Genomic DNA, 23,028 nt, shown 5'->3' with positions numbered 1-23,028 from the left:
TCAGATTAAAGGGCAATTAGAATGAAACCAAAGGCAGGGATAGCAAAATGGAAGAAATAATATTATTTTATTTCACTATTTAACCAATGAGTTGGATTAAGAAAACATGATACAGTATTGGGATTAGAAGTCATATAACCACATTTTAAATAGCGTTATATAAATTAATCAAAGCTCAGTATAAAATCACTGGTTTGGATGGATTGTATCACACTTAGAGAAGAAATGGCAGAGACACTATTTCATATATATCTTTTTTAAAAAAGGTGTAGTACCAGAAGACTAGCTGCTGCCTATATTTAGGAAGGAATTACCAAGGAACTATAGATCAATTCTCTTAGGAAAATCAAATGTATAATAATTTCTCATAAATATGAATTTCCAAAGAGAAAGCCTTGCTTCACTAGCTTCATTGAATTCTTGGAAGACGGTAGAGAAGTTCTGCTCATCTTGTACTGGACTTGATTATCTTATACCTAGAAAACTTTGTAAGTGTCATAAAATGATAGAGGCACTGAAGATGGCCCAAAAAGAGTTTTACAAAGATGGTTAATTATTTCTGTTTTCATCTGGATATTATGATAAATCATTAATTTCATCAAATAACAAATAGTTAAAAATTGAGTAACTTTTTTTGGGTTTCATGTGTTTTCTTAAGTTCTCATAAATAAACGTGTATTGCTGTCAGTGATATTCAGGTGCCCTCTGCAGCAAGAAAATGACTGGAAGATTAATGGAGCTGAATTATTGTAATTGGAGAAAATTATTTTATGGCTGAGGGTCAAGCAGCTTACATAGAAATATACAATCTAGAAGCAGGAGTAGGCCATCCAGCTCTTTGAGTCTGCTCCACCATTCATTTTGATTATGGCTGATCATCGAATTTAATATCCCGATCTTCCATCGAATTCAGTATTCTTATTGCCCCCCCCCCCCCTGCCAGATCCCTTGATCCCCTGAGTTCCAAGAGCTATATCTGATTTCTTCTTGAAATCAGACAACATTCTGGCATCAACTATATTCTGTGGTGGTGAGTTCCACACATTGACCACCCTTGGGGTGAAAAAAATTGCTCCTCACCTCAGTTCTAAAATGTTTACCCCTCACCCTCAAACTATGACTGCAAGTTCTGGACTGCTCCACCATTGAGAACATTCTTTCAGAATCTACCCCCTCTAATTTTGTTAAAATTTTATAAGTTTCTATGGGACTCCCCTCACTCTTTTAAACTCCAGTGAATATAATCCTCACCAACTTAGTCTCTCCTTGTATGACAGATCTGTCATCCCAACAATCAGCCGAGTCAACCTTTGCTGTACTCCCTCTATAGCAAGGACATTCTTCCTCAGATAAGGTCACCCAAAACTCCAGGTGTGGCCCCATGAACACCCTTTACAATTGCAGCAAAACTGTACTCAAATTCTCTCACTATGAAGGCGAACATACCATTTTGCTACCTTTTTACTGCCTGCTGTACCTGCATGCTTACTTTCAGCAACTGCATGCATGCTTACTTTCAGGACGCCAAAATCTCGTTGATAATCCATCTCTCTCAATTTACATCCATTCAAGTAATAATCTGTCTTCCTAATATTGTTATCAAAGTGGATAACCTCACATTTATCCCCATTATACTGCATCTGCTGTGCAGATGCCCACCCACTCAGCCTGTCCAAATAATGCTTAAGCACCTTGCCCTCCCACCCAACTTTGTATCATCTGCAAATTTAGAGAATATACATTCAGTTCCCTCTTCCAAATCATTAATATGTAATGTGAAAAGTTGAGATCCTAGCACAGATCTGTGCGGAACCCACTAGTCACTGACTGCCAATCAGAAGACCCATTTTATTTTGAGTATTTAATAAGTACCCCTGGATACAGTGCAAAGATGAGAGAGGACTTGTTTTTAAACTAGTATAAAGCAATCGGACAAACGTTTCTTCAATTAATTTGTAACTATTTATTGCAGGTTGTGGTCTGAAACATGGCTGAAAGAAGGCCTGGAGAGTCTTGTGACCAAGCATACCAGCAGGCCTGGCAGCGGAAGTGCAAGCAGACGTATAACTGCAAGGAAGGGCTGAGTGTAACCAGCTATACTGATAGTTCTACTGCATCAGTCGAGGCTATTAGACTTCAGGAATTACTATACAGAATCTTATGCCTCATACGGCTGGTAAATACTTGATTTTAACCACAATATTTATGTCTTGATTCAAAAGGTTTCACAGCACTTAAAAATGTCAGTTGTGTTTATCAAGGAATCATTTTTTTGTTGATACACTTGAGCGGTACAGACGCAAACAGAACAACGGGTTCAATTATTTTCCATTTTATTTCTAAAGAAATGTATAAATTGAGGTTCAAAAGGACAAAAGTTATGTCTCTAAGGAACAACCTTTTATGGATTTCCAACTCTAGGTTGAATAGTTTCTGTTCCATGGCGCAAGTTCATCCAGCCACAATAAAACAAAATGAAAGATGAAGATAACTTGGGTGCTGTGAGGAAGTTGTTCCCAATGACTTTTCAGTTACTCATTTACGTTTTCTAAATTCAGCAGTGAATCAAGGGAATGCACTGTATTGAGATACTACATTGGAAATCTGGAAAATCAGGTAGGAGGGGTGGTGGGCAGTGGGAGGAGGAGTAGGGGGAGTGGAAAAATGGCCCTTGGTTTAAGACCTTTATTACAGAGAGAGAATCATGTCTACATTTGGGTATGCTTTGATTAACCTACCAAAATCAACAATGGAATGTTAAATGTTAGCACAACTGGAGGGAATGAAATTTGAAACCGCACTAACAATTTTGGATTTCTTCTGAATGGCTTCTTGTGTTTAGATTAAACTACTGTTTCCTTCAGTCAGCTTGCTGTCTTCTGAGCCAAAACATGTTTATTATTTGCCACATGAGAATTAATACAGCCATGTTTTGACTCATGATGAATAGCTTGCTGGAGAATATGTGAGATGACCGTCATGTTCTGTTGTCACCTGAAAAGGTGGAAAAAGCAACACCAACAGATGACTGCCTACAAAAAAAGTCAAGATTTATCTACCAACAAAAATGCCAAATAGACCAGATACTATTTATTGCAATACACCATGGAGAAGTAGAATCAATTAATTTGCCACATTCCAAAACAAACAGTTCCTTGCAATCTCTGCTGGTAACAATTACTTTACGAAATGATTAGTTTTCTGTCTTCTATTTCCTTTTATGTTACAAATTGAATGTATGAGCTTCAAATGTCCATGAAGTTCATTACTATTAAGGACAGAATCGAGGAACATTGAAAAATAGACCAAGATTGTACTTGTTTTGAAGACAAAGCGACAAACACTTAAGAGCAAAAACAGAATGCATGAGACTATTATGTAAAGCTTAACACAGTCGGCATCATAAATATGGGTAAAATTCAATATTTGGGCTGTACCGAGTATGAAACAAATTAAATATGTTTTTTTTTGGTCACAGCATAAGTCTGCTTATTTTATTGTTGGATAGAAAACTGAAAATGGCCCTATATATGTTAGCTATCAAATACCCCTTTAGTTAAGTAGCTTTTGAATAGAGGACACTGATTCATTGCATGCAGCTATCAGTCTCCTGTCTTTGATTTTGATCCTTACTGAAGAGAGACAGCCAGCTTTTAAAATAAAGATAAATTCCCATTTTGGACACATTTTCAAAACGCAACAATTTAAATATATTTTTTAAATTACCCAGAAGCATGGGGATTCTATAGTTTTCTTGTTACTTGAGAATCAGAATAGACTTGTCTCTTCTGCTGTAGAATTGTTGTGATTGTTTGAAATTTGGCATTCTTGTGTTTGTTCTGATGAATGCAAGATGAAAAACTTCTGCAACGTATCTGCCCTTTCAGCTATATTAAAGTTCTGTACTACCAAATGACTTAAAACATAGTGCTTGATTTAAATCCGTCATTTTGATGGATATGTATTTGGTCTATTCCATTCTGTTGAAGCTTACATTTCAATAACTGAAATCCATGGCGATTTCAATTCATCTTGGTACGTGTAAATGAACAAGTCTTACTTTGCATCAAGAAATGGAGAAGTTATGTGAGTTCTCGTAGCATTTCTTTTTGTAACTACAGAAGGTAAAATAGATTTATACACTGAAACTGTGCTGTTAGAACATAATCGTAGGAAAATACTGGCATGCTTGTTACGAACTGAGCTTTTATTGTGAATTGTGCAGATTGTGGTGTAAGATTATTTAGCACAATCAAATTCATTTTCCTTTGTTTTTTAATTTTGTTAATAAATTTGATTTTCAAAAATACTATTTGTCACATTTATTTCTGCATGTCATTTTGTTGTGATTCATTTCATCTTATGCACCGTGTATAATAGTTCAATGAACATGTTTTTATAAAATAAAGTAATATGTGTAAGTATTCTTGACCACATGAATAGTAATCTGCAGAAATGCTTTTCAGGAAGTTAATCTGGTTCATTGCAAGATGATGATTTGAGGTTGCAGCTTCTGTTTAGCAGGTGCCGTTTTTGATGGCGGCTTCCTCCTCCTCCTCCTCCTCATTGTAAGAAGTCTCACAACACCATATTAAAGTCAACAGGTTTATTTGGTAGCACGAGCTTTCAGAGCGCTGCCCTTTCATCTGGTGAGTGGCGAATTGGGTTCACAAACAGAGTGTATAGATACACGCTCAATTACAAGAGAATGGTTGGAATGCGAGTCTTAACAGGTAACCTAGTCTTTACAGGCGCAGACAATGCGAGTGGACAGAGGGTTAAACACAGGTTAAGGAGGTATGAATTGACCAGCCAGGACAGTTAGTAAGATTTTGCAAGGCCAGGCAAGTTGTGGGGGGTTACAGATACTGTGACATGAACCCAAGATCCCTCTCTCCACTCGCGTTGTCTGCACCTGTAAAGACTTGATTACCTGTTAAGAGTGCATTCCAACCATTCTCTTGTAATTGATTCTGTGTCTATATGTGCCCTGTTTGTGAACCACTCACCTGATGAAGAGACAGAGCTCCAAAAGCTTGTGCTCCCAAATAAACTTTAAACTGGCGTTGTGAGACTTCTTACTGTGCCTTCCCCAGTCCAACGCCAGCATCTCCACATCATGGCTACCACCTTCTTCTGTAGCTACTTTATTCTGTGCATTTTTCATTTTCTGTAAACTCTACCTCCATTAATCCCTTATTCACTCCCCCTGCTGTTTTCTCCCATCATGAAATAATGCTATGTTGCACTTCATAACAATGGGTTGGTGTCCTGTTCTTTGATCACTTATTTTGTTGATCCAAGGAATGATGAGAAAATTTCATTTCCATTGTCTGGCTAGTCCCAGTTGAATCATATGGAAAGAATTCTATTTGTAAATGTTGGAAGTAGAAAATTTCATTCTGGCAGTCTGTTCATGGAAACCTAAAAACTGGAACCCACAAGAAGGCAGTTTGATCTCACACCTGTGCCATCAACTGGAATTGTCAGTTCTCGTTACATTCCTCGGCCTTTTCCTTGCATAAAACTTGTATTTTCTCCTTTTTTAATTATTGCTCATTCCTTTTTAAACAATGTATGTGTCACTATCTCAATAGTTACGGCAGGGTAACAAGTTCATAACTTTTTAAGTTTATTTTAGTTCCTCTCTCTGTGTTTAATCTCCTAGTAGTAATTCTGACTTTGCCTCCTGTTTATTATACACACCTCTATCCATTTGAATATTTGAAAACAATACAATTTCATGTCTATTCATTTCCCAGTGTGCAGGTATCTGACTAGTATCTTGCTTTCCTCTGTTTTGTAGAAATACAGCTAGTGTGTGATGTTGTGTATATATTTTTCCAGTGTTTTGCATGAATTAAATGGAGTGTTATATTACTCGTGTTATTCAATGCATATTCAACTAGTTGACAGTGAATTGTTTGGCAGTCATGTCTTCCCTACATGAGCCAGGACACCTGAGGAGGTGCAAGTATATTTTATTTAGTAAAAATTATAGGCTGTATATAGCTGTCTGACACTGATTATATCTTTAAATTTGCTAAATTGCTTGAGTTTCACTTTAGTTTGAGAGACATTGTTCAGTTAGAACATAAGAACATAAGAAATAGGAGCAGGAGTAGGCCATCTAGCCCTTCGAGCCTGCCCCACCATTCAGTAAGATCATGGCTGATCTGTCGTGGCTCAGTTCCACTTTCCCGCCCTCTCCCCATAACCCTTAATCCCCTCTCTTATCAAAAACCCATCAACCCGCGTCTTAAAAATATTTAGCGAGGCAGCCTCCACCACTTCAACGGGCAGAGAATTCCAGAGATTCACCACCCTTTGAGTGAAGAAGTTCCTCCTCAACTCCGTTCTAAACCGCCCCCCCTTTATCTTGAGGCTGTGCCCCCTAGTCCTACTGTCTTTTTTGAGCAGGAAGAGTCTCTCCACCTCTATCCTATCCATCCCATTCATCATCATATATGTCTCAATGAGATCTCCCCTCATTCTTCTAAACTCTAACGAGTACAAGCCTAGTTTATTCAGCCTCTCCTCATAGCTCAACCCCCTCAACTCCGGTATCAGCCTAGTAAACCTCCTCTGCACTCCCTCCAAGGCCAAAATATCTTCAACTACCATTTGTAATTCCAAATCAACCATCTGTTGTGTATGTTTTTCAATGCTGTTATGGATGAGGAGAGGTGTGGGACAACCTTTTCCCTCACCTCTTGGTTGTCCAAAACAAGATGTATATTTTTAGGGAGCTTTATAAATCCCTTTGAGTGTTGTGACTTTAAAGGATAAAACATGAAACTGACTTTCTGGTAAGTTGAAGTTAAAAGACTAGATAAACATTTATTCACACAACGTAAGTGCGTTAAAACATTCACTCTCTCACACAAAGACCAAGACATCCAAGAAAAGATGGGTTTTACAGATGATGGGTGCACTTAGATTGATAAGGGAATAACAAGGAAACCGATTACGTGCTTGAATTGGTCCTTTAGGATAAACTTGTCAAAAGGGCTGGAGGTAGGGTCTTGTGGCTCTTTGAATGTGAGGTTGGAAATCTCCAGGTCTTTTAGATAAAGTTTCATCCAAGCTTCTTTAGAAAAAAAGTGAACAACTTTTGTTTCAGGTGTCAACAAATTAACACCTTTCTCACTGCCTCTGTTGACTGGTTGTTAAGTGGGGTTCTGTCTTTTTGTAAGAAGTTGGTCCCTCTTGCGTCCTGTTGGTCTATAAACTGACTTGCCTCTAACTGGTCCTTGGACTAATGAGGTGCGTTATCTCTAGTATGTTTTGTTCATGTGACCACATGATCAATACATCTGTTATCGACATAGATGAAATGATGATAGAGGCCTTTACCACACAGTGGCAGGGGGACAGTGGTGTGACTGGTGGTTTTTTGCACTTGATTGTAATAAACTGGCTTCTCCCCAGTCTCTGTTAGTTTTCAAGCTAGTTGACATTGAGCTGGGGTGGGGGGAGGGATCCATTGAATTTGAGTTTCAGTAAATAGAATTGGGGCAGATGTTGGTGTAATGATATTGTTGCTGGACCAGTAATCCAGAGGCCCAGGCTAGTATTTGAGGGAGACTGGTCTGAACCCCAACATGGCAGCTGGTGGAATTTAAATTCAATTAATAACTCATCAATTGTTGTAAAAACCCATCTGGTTCACTAATGCCCTTTTAGGTATGCAATCTTCCATCCTTACCTGGTCTGGCCCATGTGTGACTGCAGACCACCAGTATTATGGTTTAACTCTCAAAAAGCCTCTGAAGTGGCCTAGCTAGCCACTCAGTTCAAGGGTAATTAGGGATAGGCAACAAATAGTGGCCTTGCCACGAGTGCCCACTGCCCATTAGATAATGAAAAAAAGCTAAAACCATAAGTGGTTTTAATCTAGAATGCCTCTTCAAGGGAGGAGCACATTATCCGTGGACATTTACATTTTAATGACTTTACAGAGACATGAACTTGTTCTTTGCGTAAAAATTACAAAAATCACATGACTGGCTCCATTTTGGGTCGAGATGAATTGTCCATATCCATTTTTTAAAAAAAATACATATCCATTGTTGTCTTACACTTGCGTTCTTGACACAGGCATGACAAATCCAGACTTATTTAAAGATTTTGCACTTTCAGGTGAGCCCACAAATTCTGTTTTTTTGCAAAATGTTTTACACATTGCTATTCTGCAAAGTACTGCTGATTCTGGAAATCTGAAATAAAAACAGAAAATGCAGGAAAAACTCAGATCTGGCAGCAGCATCTGCTGAGGGAGACAGTCGACGTTTCCTGTATGACAATTTGAGTTGCAGTTGAATTAAGAGAAACTGTAACTAACCATGATAGAATAGTGACTGGAAGCTCTTTCTGTTGCTGTCTCTGAAAAGTGACTATTTCTAAAAATTTTGTTTCGTGTGAAAGGAACCTGCCTGTTTCACATTTCTCTGCAAAGAAAAAGTTGAGGAACCATGCCTTTCTCCAGTTGAGAGCAGGTATCTGGTCACGTTTTCCTTCAGAAAATAGTTTCGGAGTAGATTTTCTTTAAGCAAAATGTTAAACAAACATTCTTTGTTTTAGTGTTTGTTGCAGAGAGTAATTTTGTGTGGAATTAAACAGGACATCTACAGTTCTAATTTTCTGCACCAGCTGCACCGTCAGCAGGAAAACCAACCTTGAATCATTTTAGTGTGTCTAGACGAATATGATTCTTTGGAGCTCGAGTCATATTAGAGTCGGTGTCTGTTTCTCTCCCCACAGATGCTGCCAGATTTGCCAAACTTTTCAGCACCTAATTTTTATTTCAGATTTCCAGCATTTTCAGTGTTTTGCTTTTATTTGAATCCATTTTGTTGGACTCATTATAGTGGGTTTTTCTTCACATTTTGTCAATATCTGTCAGTTCAAATGGGAGGGAACAGAAACAAGCACTGTTTTGGCTAAGATCCTTTCATACACTACTCAAATTGTACTTCCAGTCAGAATACTGCAAAGGAGTGAGAAAGAAACAAATTGTGTTTATTACATCCTCACTAGTGGATGTAAAATATTCCTCAGCACTATTTGAAATATGGGGATGTTTTTGTATGCCAATTAGCATTTAATCCCTCCACTAACATCCTAAAATGAATGATCTGGTCCCTTATCTTGGTGGGATTGGCTGTTGTATTTATACTCATTGGATGTCCTGAAAATACGAAAGGTGCTATATCGATGTTCTTGAGATGCAGATTGATAGAGCCAAGGGTTAATGAAGATTATGTTTCGCTGGGGCTAGAATTACTGCTTTTTCAACTAGGATTGCCATACCTGGCAGAAAGTTGGGTTTTCTTAATCAAATTTTGAAAAATTCCAGCCTCCAGTGTTTGGTCCATTCTTTATAGCTCATTACCAAGGCAGACAAATTGACCACTTATTGACAATGTGCTGGAGTAACGCAGACTTGCGGGCTTCTTGTATTGGATTAATTATTCCTAAACTTCTATCACCGAGTAAGTAATCTTCAGCTATAAGAAATCTTTTTTTATACATCTTCCTTTTCACAAGAAGAATTTTGCCTTTCAAGATGAGACCTTTTCTGTTTGATCTGTTGTTTGATTTTCTCCAGATTTGAGAAGTGCTCAATAATTTTGTTCCATATCTGGGAGGAGCACAGGCTCAGTTTCAACTTGTCATACTTGATCAGTGCAGTGAATATATTCAAGTCTCTGTCCCTCTCCTGCAGTTCACTGTTTAGCTCATTCAATTTTATACTTGCATCCCTGAGAAATGCCAGGATGAGCAACCCACACGTCACCTGTCAGCTTCCTGTACACCTTATTTCTTGATTTAAGGAAGGTGACAATTTCAGGGATCTTGACGATGACTGTCATTACATGAGAAAATTCAATAACCTTACTAGCACTTGTTGGTGGATACATAGTGATAATTGACAAAGGAGGGGAATTCAAGATCATTTTTGTGAAGTGCAACAAAGCCTGCGTTGACACATAGCATTGACAGTGCGCTACCAGTTTGATTGAAACCAGTTTCCTGATCAGAATGTTTTAATGTTTTTTCTCAGTCACATACCTTTCTAGATTCTTTGTAGGCATCCTCACCTCTTGTCCTCCCTTTGGCAAAAAAGTGAGGAAGTCCTCCATTGTTGTTGCATCTTTGAATGCCACGTGAATGAAAACAATGATCTGGCTGTGTCCATCATGTCTACTGACTCATCAAACTGTAGTGAGAAACATTCACAGCCTGATAATTCTTGATGTATTTGCTGCGACATCCTCTAACAACAATTCCAACTTTCTGGCTACTGTTGAAGCAGCAAGCATCATGCTTTTAATAGCTGTCATAATTTCATTTTTGTTTTTGAAGTCTTTGAACAAGATGTCAGCAACAACCATCGTAGCCCCCTTGATAACTTCACCATCCCTGAACAACAACTTGCATTTTAACAACGCTTGGCTCATGTGAAAAGGTGTCTTTTTGCTTGCCTTGCCTTGCCTTTAGCCAAAGGTTTTGAAAAGAATGACAGTTGAGCTTGCAACACTTCCTTTAACTCCCCAACTTTCTTTGTCCAAATAGTGCTGTTTAAAGGGAAATTCTCTAGAAATTTTGCATGAATTGTCTTGTGATGCCATTCCAAAATTACCTCTACTTAAGGCTATACTCGATTGACATATGGTCTTGCCTTTGACATTCATGGGAAAAAAAACTTTCCATTCCTAGTGGAAATGATAGGTTTTTGCCCTCTTGGAGGTTACTGGTTCCTCGCTCATCATTTTGTTTACATCCAGCTTAGTCCACATTTGACACCTGCAATTTGACAGTTGAGCTGATTTGCTTGTCATCATGAGAAAATTCTACATGGTTTGGCAGTCAATAAGCTGACTTGCCCATCATCTCTAGTTCCTGCATTTTTGGTGCAGTTTGGCAGTCGATGACTTGATTAGTTCATCACAAGAAGACTGAGTTCGACGCATTTTTGGTGTGGTATGGAAATCAATGATCTGATTCGGTCATCATTATATGAAGCCCAAGTTCCGCCATTTTTGACATTCAGCAGTCAATGGGCTGATTTGCTTGTTATCACAAGAAGCTCAAGTCTTGTGCATTTTCGGCAGCAAATGAAGATCAATTTTTCAAGACTCCAGGCTCGACCTGTCGACCTCGGCCAACTATTTGGAGACCACTGTTGACATGCTCCCATTTGTGCTCTCCAAGTAAAAATCTTGCAGTAGTAGTCACCTTGGTTTTCCCAACAGAAATTGCCTTTGTTGTGGTGGAATGACCTACAATAGGATATTGTGTTTTGTCAACCACTGTACCGTTTAGCAGTCTTGCTTATCTCTGACAGCTTAATTATGCTCGTCTTGAATTGGTGATAAAGGAATATGGGGCTAAAGGGGTATATAGAATTATGTAACAGATCAGCTACAATCTCATTGAATGGCAGAATAGGCATGAACGGCTAAATGATCTACCCATCTTCCAATTTTCCTGGAGAAGTGCATCTGGGTTGAAGCTGCTTCCAGAATAAACAGAAACCAGTTATTATAGGCCACAAAATCATCTCATTGCTTGGTTCTGAATCTTGAACCAGGCAGAGACCAGGAGGCTTTGAAGAGGTGTTTCAGACTAGTCTCCCACACCACGTGCTTGTTTAGGAGTAGGAAGTGGCTAGTCCTGAAGAAAGACCATCTCTGTAGGGCCCTGAAGAATTGGTCAAGTTAGCATAGCCAGGGTCCTGAACGACTACACAGATCAGTAATACATATATCTTAAGTCCTGTTAAGATCCCTCTTTGGCTTACGAAGTGGAGCTATTGTTGATGTGACCCACTACCATATTTCATAGCTTAACTGATTAACATTCTGGATAGAGTGCTCTGGGCCCCAGGTGAGTCTTGTAATAACAATATTGTCTGCAAAAAGGAGCACCATGATACATTCATAAACATAGGAAGATCCAATCCTAACATTTCAAAATATTGTGGATGAAGGACCATGGGCAGCCTTTCATTGGCTATGTGACCTTGCTACCCAGTCTTTTGGTATTTGGGAACTTAAGCACTTTTTTTTCAATGAGGGTTTGAATGACTTTTTTGTACTTGGATAAAAGTAACAGTTTGGAAGCTCGTGTTCTAGGAATCTCAAGCAGTAGGAACAAACCTCCATATAATTGACAACGGGGTGGCATGGTGGCACTGTGGTTAGCACTGATGCCTCAGCGCCAGGGATCTGGGTTTGATTCCTGGCTTGGGTGACTGTCTGTGTAGAGTTTGCATGTTCTCCCCATGTCTGCATGGGTTTCCTCCGGGAGCTCTGGTTAAGTTAACTTTTATTTATTCGTCACAAGTAAGGCTTACATTAAGACTGCAATGAACTTAGTGCGAAATTCCTCTCTCAGTTCAGATGATGTGCTGGTTAGATCGGTTGGCCATGCTAAATTCTCCCTCCACGTATCTGAACAGAATGTGGTGACTAGGGGATTTTCACAGTAACTTCATTACAGCGTCAACGTAAGCTTACTTGTGACACTAATAAAATAAACAAACATAAAAAAAATTTACAGTTTAAGTTGCTTGGAAGTTCAGGAAAACTTGGATCTGAGCTGAAAAGAAGCTGAATCATACATTTACTCAATACATGACTTATCCTGGACTAATGATGTGTTACTGATGGGTCGCTGACACTTGGGAAATAACATTCCCTGTGCTCGTTTAAAAAGTACCGGATTTAATGTAGGATATAATGTTCTTTCTTATAAAGCTCAATGGATCCAATATACAGTGCTTTCCAAGAGCTAAGAAGGTATTGTATTTATTCACTTTGTGAACGGAAGACTAAAAATGTTCTGTACATGATGTGAAGGGGTGAGATTGGGAGGCAGTTTTCAGGAAAACAATGGCTATCTCCAAGTGTACAAAAATGTCTTCACAATATTGTCTGTCAGTGAATATAACTGTAATAGATGTACTAAACAAGATTTGCAACCTGGTTAAATATCATTTGTACATACAGTTAGCTTAATTGCAGGGGTAAGGTTAGTGTTTTCCTAAATTTATTGGATTCTTGCCAAGCTGCAAGGTTTAAAGAGCAGGAGGATGATTGAATGTGGAGAAATGTTTGTGATGGATATATGTTAGTTTGGAGACCGTATCCTGGAGGCACTGGAGATACGTTGCAGGACATGCCAGTCAGTGTTGGAATAAGGACATCACTAGCATTTATTGTCCATCTCCAGTTGCCTTGAGAAGGTGATAGTCTGTCTTAAAAAGTTGATAGAGGTTTTGTACAACAAAATGCCATTTTGGGGCAGTGAGGAATCAATCACACTGGTGTGGGAGCTAATCAGATATAGGTCTGACTGGGTGGTTGGTTTCCATCCATAAAGTACATTAGTGAGCCATTAGGGCTTTTATGGCAATCTGACAGTAATTTGTGGTCACTTCTACTGGTATCAACATTGTATTTCAACTTTTATTTTGTCAAGCTGCCCTGGTAGGAATTGGGCTCACTTTCTCTGAATTATTGCTTTAGGTTACTAGAGTACTAGCCCAGTAACATAACTGCTTAAGTGAAACAGTTACTCTGCTTAAAAAAAATTAAGGAAAAAGCAGGTGGGAAGGGGAGATATTAAAAAAACAAGAAATTATGGTTTGATACAGGGCTGACTTAGAATAAAAATGAAAAAGATACAAGTTATTCATGAAAGGTTTTTATATGACTAACTTGATTTTTGCTCAGCTTGTAGAAATTAGTCTAAGATTTTGAGAGAAGATGAACTTTCAGTTGGCTTTGAAAGTATTAGTTACAGGTACACTTGCAACTAACATAGTAAGTCACACAGCTGTATTTTCCATTATTAATGGAGGTATTGATTGTGGTAACAATCAGCCAAGCTAATAGAAGTTAAAATAGAGTTTTAAAAATCTATGAAGAATGCCATTAGGAATTAATTCCCGGTTTTGCCTGTGGCTGGGTGAAGATGGTCCAGATGTTCTTTTGAATGTGTGAGAGCGAGAGAGGCAAACATATGGAGGGCTTAGTGACTCAATTTAATGTGATTAGGTTTCTAACATGGTTGAAAAAGAGATGTTTTAAAAACTGGTCTGTTTAGTCCAGGACGTGGTAACAACTTTTAAATAAATGCACTTTTTCTATATTGTTCCATTCCATTGGTGCTGATTGAATGCTATAAATGTATTTTGGTATTTCTCAACTTAATGTTAGATTTACCTTGTGAATTACCCTATTTAATAATCATGGTCTATTTTAGAATCTATGTTGGTTTTGACTACTTTGCCTATATCTTGAAAAACAGAGAAAAGCACATTGGGAGCCAGACTATTGTGGCCTAAAATTATTCCTTCACTTTAGTTGTGTCAAGTTAATTTACAAAAGCGAACGTGCAAGACGTATTTTCGCACACAACATTAGTGTATCTAAAATGTTGGAAACATTTCACAGAGAGCACCTTCACGTTTTTGCAGCTTGAGACTTCAATGCTATAATGTGCCAGCAATCCCTTTTAGTTCAATCAAGAATTTCTTTCATAAATAGTACAACGTAAGCTTTTGTTACAAAGTTGCTTCATCCTGACATGCTTTCATTGAGAGAGCTGATGAACACTGACACCCTTTGTAAATTTTGACAGTGAAAATAGCTGGCATACATTTAAAATAAGCTTTGACAAATACATTTTTAATTTTAAATGTATATTTGCTGCGTTCATCAGAGATCATTGGCACGGCTTGAGGTACAGATCTAGACGTTCTTTCGGTCTTTATAGGGGTGCAGATGAGAGATGAATAATTAAATGTAGTGCATAATATATGTCAGGTGAATACCAACCAATCTAAATTTTTACTCTTTTTAAATTGTATGTTATGTGATAGATATTGCTCAGAAAAATAGGAGTATTAAATTTAGTTATTCTAAGTATTTTGGCACCTCAATGAATGAATGAATAAATGTAAACACTTCTGTATTTCTCTACAGAAGAATTACAAAGAGGCCGAAGAAGATTGTAAAAGTGGTAAGTTGTATAAAACGGCTTGCATCAATTATATATTTAAGTATAATATGATGAATCCAGTTGAGGTTTCTTAGGAATTGCTCTTTAAAAGTTTTAATATTGAAAAAACATCATATATATGCTTAGTATGGCTTTTGACGATCGATATACTTATCACATGTTAATTAACTGTTCTGTTCCCAAGTTTTATGCTTCCATGAAATTCTGGGGGAAAACCTGTTAAGAGATGTGTTGGCATCACTGGTTCTAGAGGGAAAACTGAAGGATGTTTATGATGCTTTGTGCGATTGTAAGACTGAAGATTGTATGGTAGGTCAGCATTTTGGCAATTGAAATTGGTTTTTTAATTAATGCAATTTCAGTAGAATTCATAGCGCACAAAGCACATGTCGCTTTATGCTTCCAGAATGGAGCCTCCTTAAGTCATCTGAGACGGCTGCTGCACTTGCTGACGGAGTCGCAGGTGAGAGCTTAATTATCTATAATTAAAGAACTTGTTTGTAGGGAAACATAATTTTGCAGGAGCAGATAAGTGCTTTGTGCATTTTGGGAAGGTGGGAGTTTGGGTAAACTGCATTAGTTCATTTGATCCAGAATATCTGATGTGTTAGGGTTAAGTTCCTGCTGCTATCACCAGCAATATGCCTTATCACCAATCTCTGAGAATAGCACAGCTATGACAGTGTGATATGTTTGTTTGTTTAATCAAGAAACTGGATGAGAATGCTGTACTAACTGATTCTATTTTGCACATGGATTCATGTCTACTGGGAAACTACCCTCTTGATTAGGATCCATACAAACGGTAAACACCAATGATGATCTAGGCTAGATCAATTTAAGGCACAAAAGTTGAGAATTTGAACACCGTTATTGTAGTGTCATTATTAGTAGTTTTAATAATCCTGTTTATTGCTTTATTATCAAAGATTCCTTTTGGCTGAGTCCCTAAAAGTGATTACCCTTATCCATTCCTTACATGTATAACAAATGGAAGTAGTCTGGCTGTTGTTGCAAAAGAGAAGTCTGCTGTCCCCTCATAATTAATGTACACCTTAAAATGTTTAAAGCTTTACTGTGCATGCTGTTAACTGTGAATGATCTACACTTTCACAGAACAGTATAAATAAATTGTAAACTGCATTTCTAGTTCTAGATAGAACCCAGATACATTATCTTTCTTGTTAAAATGGGTCAAAACAGTTCAGAGGGAGAGCATAGTTATGTGACTCATGTATAGTGGTTTGCACAATTCTGTTGTTAAATGTGTTGCAGATACGTAATTACATTTGTAAACAGTGATGCAGAAGATTAACAGATACCTAAATATTTTAATTATGCAAATTTTCTTTTTGTTTAAGCAGGCTGCAACTAATGGTGCTCTCTTTTCATCAGAGCATGATGCCAAAGGTGTGTGCTGACATTGTAAAGCTAAATACATTCTTGCAAGAAATGATACTTTTCTAAAAAAAACAAAAATGTCACCTCTAATACTGACAGAACTTTTTTGATATGCCTCCCTGATAGGAGAAAGTTGTGCAAACTTCACTGGGATTGCATCTCATTGGGTGTTTGAGCAGCTTAGCTAGAGGTGGCTTTAGGCAATGGTTAATAAATCACAATTTTAATATTCATTGTTTTTTGGTACATAGGTAGAATCTATATTTAAAAAAAAACTATGGTGATGCTTGGACTCTTCAACAGAACTGGAAACTAGTATGCATAAGGACCCCTTTAGAGCAAAACTTAGTGAGTTATTGGAACATGCTACATATTTTCAGGGATACTAACCTATCAACACCGGGGGTGGCCCTGGGATCTGAGATGAGTGGGAAATGGATCTCAGATGTAGTGGTACTTTGATATGGGTTTTTAAGGTCTGGTTGCAGTGATTGGTGGATTTTTTTTGTAGCTTTTGGTATTTTATTTCTAATCAAAAAAGCCAATTCAAATTAAATACAATCATGTTCCCCACAAGAGGGACAAACCAGATCCAAGCTGACAAGACATCTCATCTTGGCTTGATCAAACAAGGTCCAAGCTGACAGGATGAGTCATTGCACTCCTTCCCAAGTTTGATCTAGCGCTTCACCTTAGCCAAAAGGTCGAGATGATGGCTTTGAAAAACTGCATTAGATAAAGCCTCTGTTTAACTTCATTGGCTACCCTGATCCTTCACTCTACCTTAGCTTAGGCAAACCACAATCGGAGACATCGGCACACCCCAAGTGCAATGGGCTAGCCTTGTCCCCTGCCTGATTATGGTGTCACCCTTGCACGGGCGAACCACCTATTTAATCATGGTTTCATCCCTACTAGATTGATGGTTCTTGTGGTCTAGGAGTACAAGAGGTAAGGGTCTGTGGGTAGGGGTGCACCTGAAATCATTAGCAAAGGAGACCTAGGACCTGGAATTTTGAAGAAGGCGATTCCGGTGTCTGGGTATATTATGCTGGTTTGAGATTAAGGAACTCTGAACAATACAGGGTTGAACAATGCAGTACAGTGGTCCTAAGAACGAAGGGGTACTGGAATTAGGGAGGGGCATATTTTGTGGAAGCATTCTTGGACTCCAGCAGGCCTGTTTACAAGCTTCTTTATTGAGGAGGAATCATCAAAAGACTGAGAATGTTCCATTGAATTTCCCCATTGCATTTCTAAAATATATTTCTAATCTGGGCGTGCATGCATATTGCACCACCTCCCACGCATGTGGTGCAGCAGGAGCTGTCTTTAGTCAGATCATATGCTTCCTAGTTTTTAGTGAATTCAAGTTTGAAAAAACAATTTTTGACGTTTGGTCTTTTTACTTAAAAATTGGAGTATGGTGTAGCTTGTTGAGCAGCAATTCATGTTGTGATATGACATGAGTTTTAAATTGATGGTTCATTTGAGAGCAAGGATGAAAGAGGAAGAACGGATTTTCATTGCTCTTGTGAGACTTTTGAGAGTTGATGTGAAGAATAGTACTGTGACTATGCTGCATATTTTACATTGGAGAATAGAATACAATGGTGCAGCTTTCCCACATTGACTCTTTGAAAGAGCTCTCCATTAAGCCTCGTAGGTCCCAAAATGTTTTCTTTGTAAGTGCACATTCAATTCCCTTTTGAAAATTGTTGTTGAAATTGCAGCCTCGTATCTTAAAAATCTCTTTTGAAAGGAAATAAGTAATATATTCTTCCCTATATTTTTGATGGCAGGAGGGTGGTGATGCAACTGATCTTAATAACTGAACTAATAAGCTAATCGATGACTTAACTCTTTTGTGAAGAATGAAAAATATGAGAGGGGACAAAGTTTGGCAGTGATCTTACCAAAAGAATTCTAAGTGCCAAATGAATTGAAAACAGGATTTTTTTTTGGTGAGGCTGCAAAAAAAATTTATGGCACTTAGTGCAGGAAATGAAGCCTGATTCCCATCGGTACAGGCAGGGGGTGGGGCCTTAGGCTCAGCCCCAAGTTGACTGTTCACACTAGAGGGCACAGTTGTGCATGCACAGATCTCTCTGTTCTCCCACCATAGAACCATAGAATCCTACATTGCAGAAAGAGGCCCTTCGGCCCATCGAGTCTGCACCGAACACAATCCCACCCAGGCCCTACCCCCATATCCCTACATATTATACCCACTAATCTCTCTAACCTATACATCGCTGCACAATAAGGGTCAATTTCTTAACATGGCCAATCAACCTAACCCGCACATCTTTGGACTGTGGGAGGAAACCGGAGTACCCGGAGGAAACCCACGCAGACACAAGGAGAATGTGCAAACTCCACACAGACAGTGACCTGAGTGGGGAATTGAACCCAGGACCCTGGAGCTGTGAAGCAACAGCGCTAACCACTGTGCTACCGTGCCGCCCTGGCCCAGATGATGATTCTCCCCTCCCCCAGCCAGGTCAATCATCGATTGCAAATTGCATAGCCCACCCTGCCCCTACCAATTGCCAGTTGCAAACTGCACAGCCTCCCCTGCCCCGACCGCATGAGGGGTCCTCAGTGGCCTCCTGTCCTACAAGCATGTTGAGTCCACGCATGATCCTCGCCATTGAGGACCTCCACTAGTGAGGAAGTTAAGGCAAGTGAGCTCAGACAGTTGCATCCCAGGTTCACTAATTTTAAAATTAGCATTTAAATTGATTTAAATATTAAAATCAGCACACCAAAAATCTGGAGGCGGGAAACTGGGCACAAACCTGATTTTTCACCTCTCACCTCATCCATCGATGGTGTGACGAGCCTTTACATCTTCCTCAGTCTGACTGACAGAGATATAAAGATGGTTTATCCACATGGTGCCATTGGGTTTCAGCCATTTTGAAACATGGGCCGCCATTCTCCCAAAAATGTTGAAATAGCAGGAAAACTGTTCTAGATCCCGACTGTTTTGTTAGTTCAGCTTCTCATCTGAATCTCCCCACTCTGTGCGCTGCAGACGTCTCGATCATGAATCTCATTAAAAACTCGGGGTTGGGGGGGTGGGTTGCAGGGCCTCTTCGCGCCGGAGTCTGACAGTTCTGGAACTCTGCTCATGCGCAATGGTCCTGATCCGTCAGACTCCACATTTGTTGACCTGCCTGATAACTGGCCAGCCCGGAACCACTGCAGCACTGCCCCTCCAGCCTCTCCCGCCCCAGAGTACCCTGATGTCCAGACCACCCACCCTCCCCTCCCTGCAGTGGCAATCCCTCATCCTGGCCCGCCCCAATCACTGGCCTTCCTCCATCCCAGACCGACCCTAATACAGAGTGGCAGTGGGATCCCCACTGATTGCCCTCTTGGCACTCCTCGATGCCTAGTGGGCAGTGCCAAGGAGCACCTAGACATGGGCAGTGCCAGGGGGCACAGGCTGGCACTGCCAGGGTGCCCATGTCAGGGGCTACCACCCATCCCCCTGGGGGGCCCCATTTGCCCTCCCTTCACTCTGGTGGAGTCTCCCACTAGTTCTCCGAATGTGAGGAGCTAGTCTGAATCCTGCCAGAATTGCGGCCCATGTTTCAAAATGGCTGAAACCCAATGGCACCATGTGGATAAACTATATCTCTGTCAGTCAGACTTCTGGTGGGGTGGGAGATTCAATCGGAACAGGTAAGGTCCGATAATTACATTCAAACTACATTTAAAACATATTAAAAACAGATTCAAATTATTTACCTGCCTTCCTGCCAGTTCCTGGTGTGGTCTGACCAGCGACTGTTCACTGGCTCTGGGAGATGTGATGCACAAATCCCAGGACTAGCGACGCGCGTTCCCATCCAACCCACCAGAAAAATTGCAAGTCACGATGGGAGAATCATGGCCGTGGCTTCTTCAAGTGATGCGAAGAAACTTAGAACTTTTCTTCCTGCACGTTTTTTAATCCTGGATGCTGACATTCATTAGATACTAATTGAAATCACTGGACCAGGTCTCGGGATCAAAATATCATTGATGGGAGATGGGCATTGCTGGCTAGGCCAGCATTTATTTCCCATGCCTAATTGCCCTTGAACTGAGTGGCATGCAGAGGGCATTTAAGAGTCAATCACATTGCTGCAGGTCTGGAGTCACGTGTAGACCAGACCAGCTAATGACAACAGATTTCCTTTCCTAAAGGACAGTGGTAAACCAGATGGGTTTTTACAACAATTAACAATGATTCCATGGTTATCATTAGACTTTCGATTCCAGATTTCTATTGAATTGAAATTTCACCATCTGCCATGGTAGGATTCGACCCAGGTCCCTAGAGCATAGAACATTACAGCGCAGTACAGGCCCTTCGGCCCTCAGTGTTGCGCCGATCAGTGGAACCAATCTAATGACCCTCTAACCTAAACTAAGTTTAAGCATTACCCTGGGTCTTTGAATTATTCGTCCAGTGACAATGCGATTACACCACTGCCTCCCTGAGGCATGTTTTGAAGACCTTACACAGAAAAGTAATGTTTCCAATTGTCTTTCAGAAAATGATTGTCGATGGAAGTTCCGTCCACCTCCCCGAGGTGTTATTGGAATTGATGAGTATTCCTTGTGTTGCCAGTAAGTTTATGAATATTAAAGTGTCTGATGTAATACTGTCGTGGTGTTAGTAGTGCTCTGCTGCATTTATAAAAACAGAAAATGCTGGAAGTTCTCAACATCAGGCAGCATTTGTAAGAAGAGAAAGAGTTAACTTTTCAGATCAATGACATTTCATCAATTTGACAAAAATTAGACAATTAGCAGGTTTTAAGCAAGTACAGAGGCAGCTGTAGGGGAGGAAAGAACAAAAGTGGAGACATGTGGTATGTTAGAAGGCAGGAGAGGTTAAATAACAAAAGGGATGATGATGCAAGGTGAAAGGGTAGAAGTGGGATAAATAATCATCTGCTGGTGTTTCATTATGATGGCATGTGATATGCTAGATTATTGGTTTGTTGATCAAAATTTCTTACTTGGCGATATGACTTCAACTGGAGGGCACTTACTAAATGGATGCAACTGTAGTTTGTGGATTCCTCAGCTGCTATCCCCCTTGCCTTCAAATCTAGTATTATTACCTTATTCTTCTTTGTTTAAAAAAAACCCTGACCCCTCTATGCTTGAGAAGTATCACCACATCTTCAACCTTCCTTTTCTCTCCAAAGTTGCTTCCCAAATTCTTGCCCAGAACTCCATATTTGAAGCTCTCCAATTAGCTTTCCATTTTTGTCACACTGTGACAGCAGCTTTTATCAATTGTTACAATTGCAGCTGTTGTTAATAGCGGACACGTCAGATCCCAGAGTAAAATCTGGCTTGGTAGATCCTTTTTTCCCCCAGAAACTATGGAGTGTGACGATATTGTTGCCTTTAAGAAATGTATTTTAGTCATGTTTCTTGCGTAGAATTTGTTTTAGCAGCTTTTTTTTATTATTAGAGTTGCTGGTCTATAACCAGCATCCTCTATTGTTACTGCAGCATGGCAGTATAATTGCTGGAATGTTTGTTTTAATCTGTGCTAATGCTGTTCTGTCATTTTAGTGTCCTCCTGGGATTTTGCAGAGTAGTGCTTGATTAGGATGATTGACAGGGACAGATCATGTAACTGAGTGGATCTAGATTTGCACAGAAAAATCAGGTCAGATGCTGGTTGGAGTTGCTAGACAGCAGTACCTCTCTTTCTCTCTGGAGTTAGCGACTGTAATCTGGCAGGAAATAAGTCTCTTTCCCTGATATGCTGTTGTTTGGAAGTGGGTCTTTGTCTGACAGTCTGCTGTTTGGGATCTTTAGACAGAGATCGCTTTCTCTGTCTCTCTTGCTCTGGATTTAGAAATTAACATCTGCCAGGAAATAAGTCTCTTTCTCTTCAGATTCTGCTGTTTGGGGGGGTGGATTGTTCTCTGGAGGTTGCAGTATGAGAGTCAGAGGTGTTAAAATTACCACTATTTCTTTATCCCAGTAATATCTTTACAGACATGGAGACCACTAGCATGACACAATGGTTTCTTGCTTGCAACTGATGCAGTTGCAAACAATTTTCTTCAGATGAATTTGTGAGCATTCAATTGATGCTACTCACCCAACTTGCATCTCTTCTCAAGACACTCAAAAACCGCACTCTAAACCCACTGTTTCATAAATTGCACAGCAAACAAATGAGTTCCCGAAACACAGTCTTCCAGCGGCACCTCTGCAAAACTGATCACTTTATAGAGTCCTATAATTGATATTCAGTTGCCCACTACCCCTCTCACCTTGTAGCTTCTTGTAAGAATTAGGGACAGGAGTAGGCTATTCAGCCCTTAAGCTCCACCATTCAATAAGATCGAATATCAGCCTCATTTCCACCTTCTTGCTTGGTTCCCATAACCCTTCATCCCACTACTAATTAAAAACCAATCTATCTCTTCAAATTTGTTTAGTAGTCTGGTGTCCACTGCACTTTGGGATAGAGATTTCCACAGATTTATGACCCTTTTGAGTGAAATAATTCTTCTTCATTTTGGTTTTAAATCTGCCACCTCTTAGCGTAAAGCTATGGCTTCC

The 23,028-nt window shown here is 39.6% G+C and overlaps 1 protein-coding gene across 2 annotated transcripts in view; it reads left to right on the top strand.

Annotated features, from left to right (window-relative positions):
• The window catches only part of LOC145354910 (ATP-dependent RNA helicase with zinc finger domain-like), a 377,450-nt gene that overhangs the window by 11,263 nt on the left and 343,159 nt on the right, over positions 1–23,028 (top strand). For both annotated transcript variants that reach the window (XM_080206535.1, XM_080206534.1), the window contains 6 exons: positions 1,973–2,176; positions 14,997–15,033; positions 15,218–15,342; positions 15,440–15,496; positions 16,398–16,443; positions 20,985–21,060. In XM_080206535.1, the coding sequence (XP_080062661.1) occupies positions 1,988–2,176; positions 14,997–15,033; positions 15,218–15,342; positions 15,440–15,496; positions 16,398–16,443; positions 20,985–21,060 (530 nt within the window). In that variant the 5' untranslated portion in view covers positions 1,973–1,987. The remainder of the gene's footprint in view (positions 1–1,972; positions 2,177–14,996; positions 15,034–15,217; positions 15,343–15,439; positions 15,497–16,397; positions 16,444–20,984; positions 21,061–23,028) is intronic.

The sequence above is a fragment of the Carcharhinus amblyrhynchos genome, chromosome 18 (genome assembly GCF_965287045.1).
Source record: "Carcharhinus amblyrhynchos chromosome 18, sCarAmb.v2.hapA, whole genome shotgun sequence".
Taxonomy (NCBI): domain Eukaryota; kingdom Metazoa; phylum Chordata; class Chondrichthyes; order Carcharhiniformes; family Carcharhinidae; genus Carcharhinus; species Carcharhinus amblyrhynchos.
Note: the sequence above shows the minus strand (reverse complement) of the source record. Positions and strands in the feature narration are given on the sequence as shown.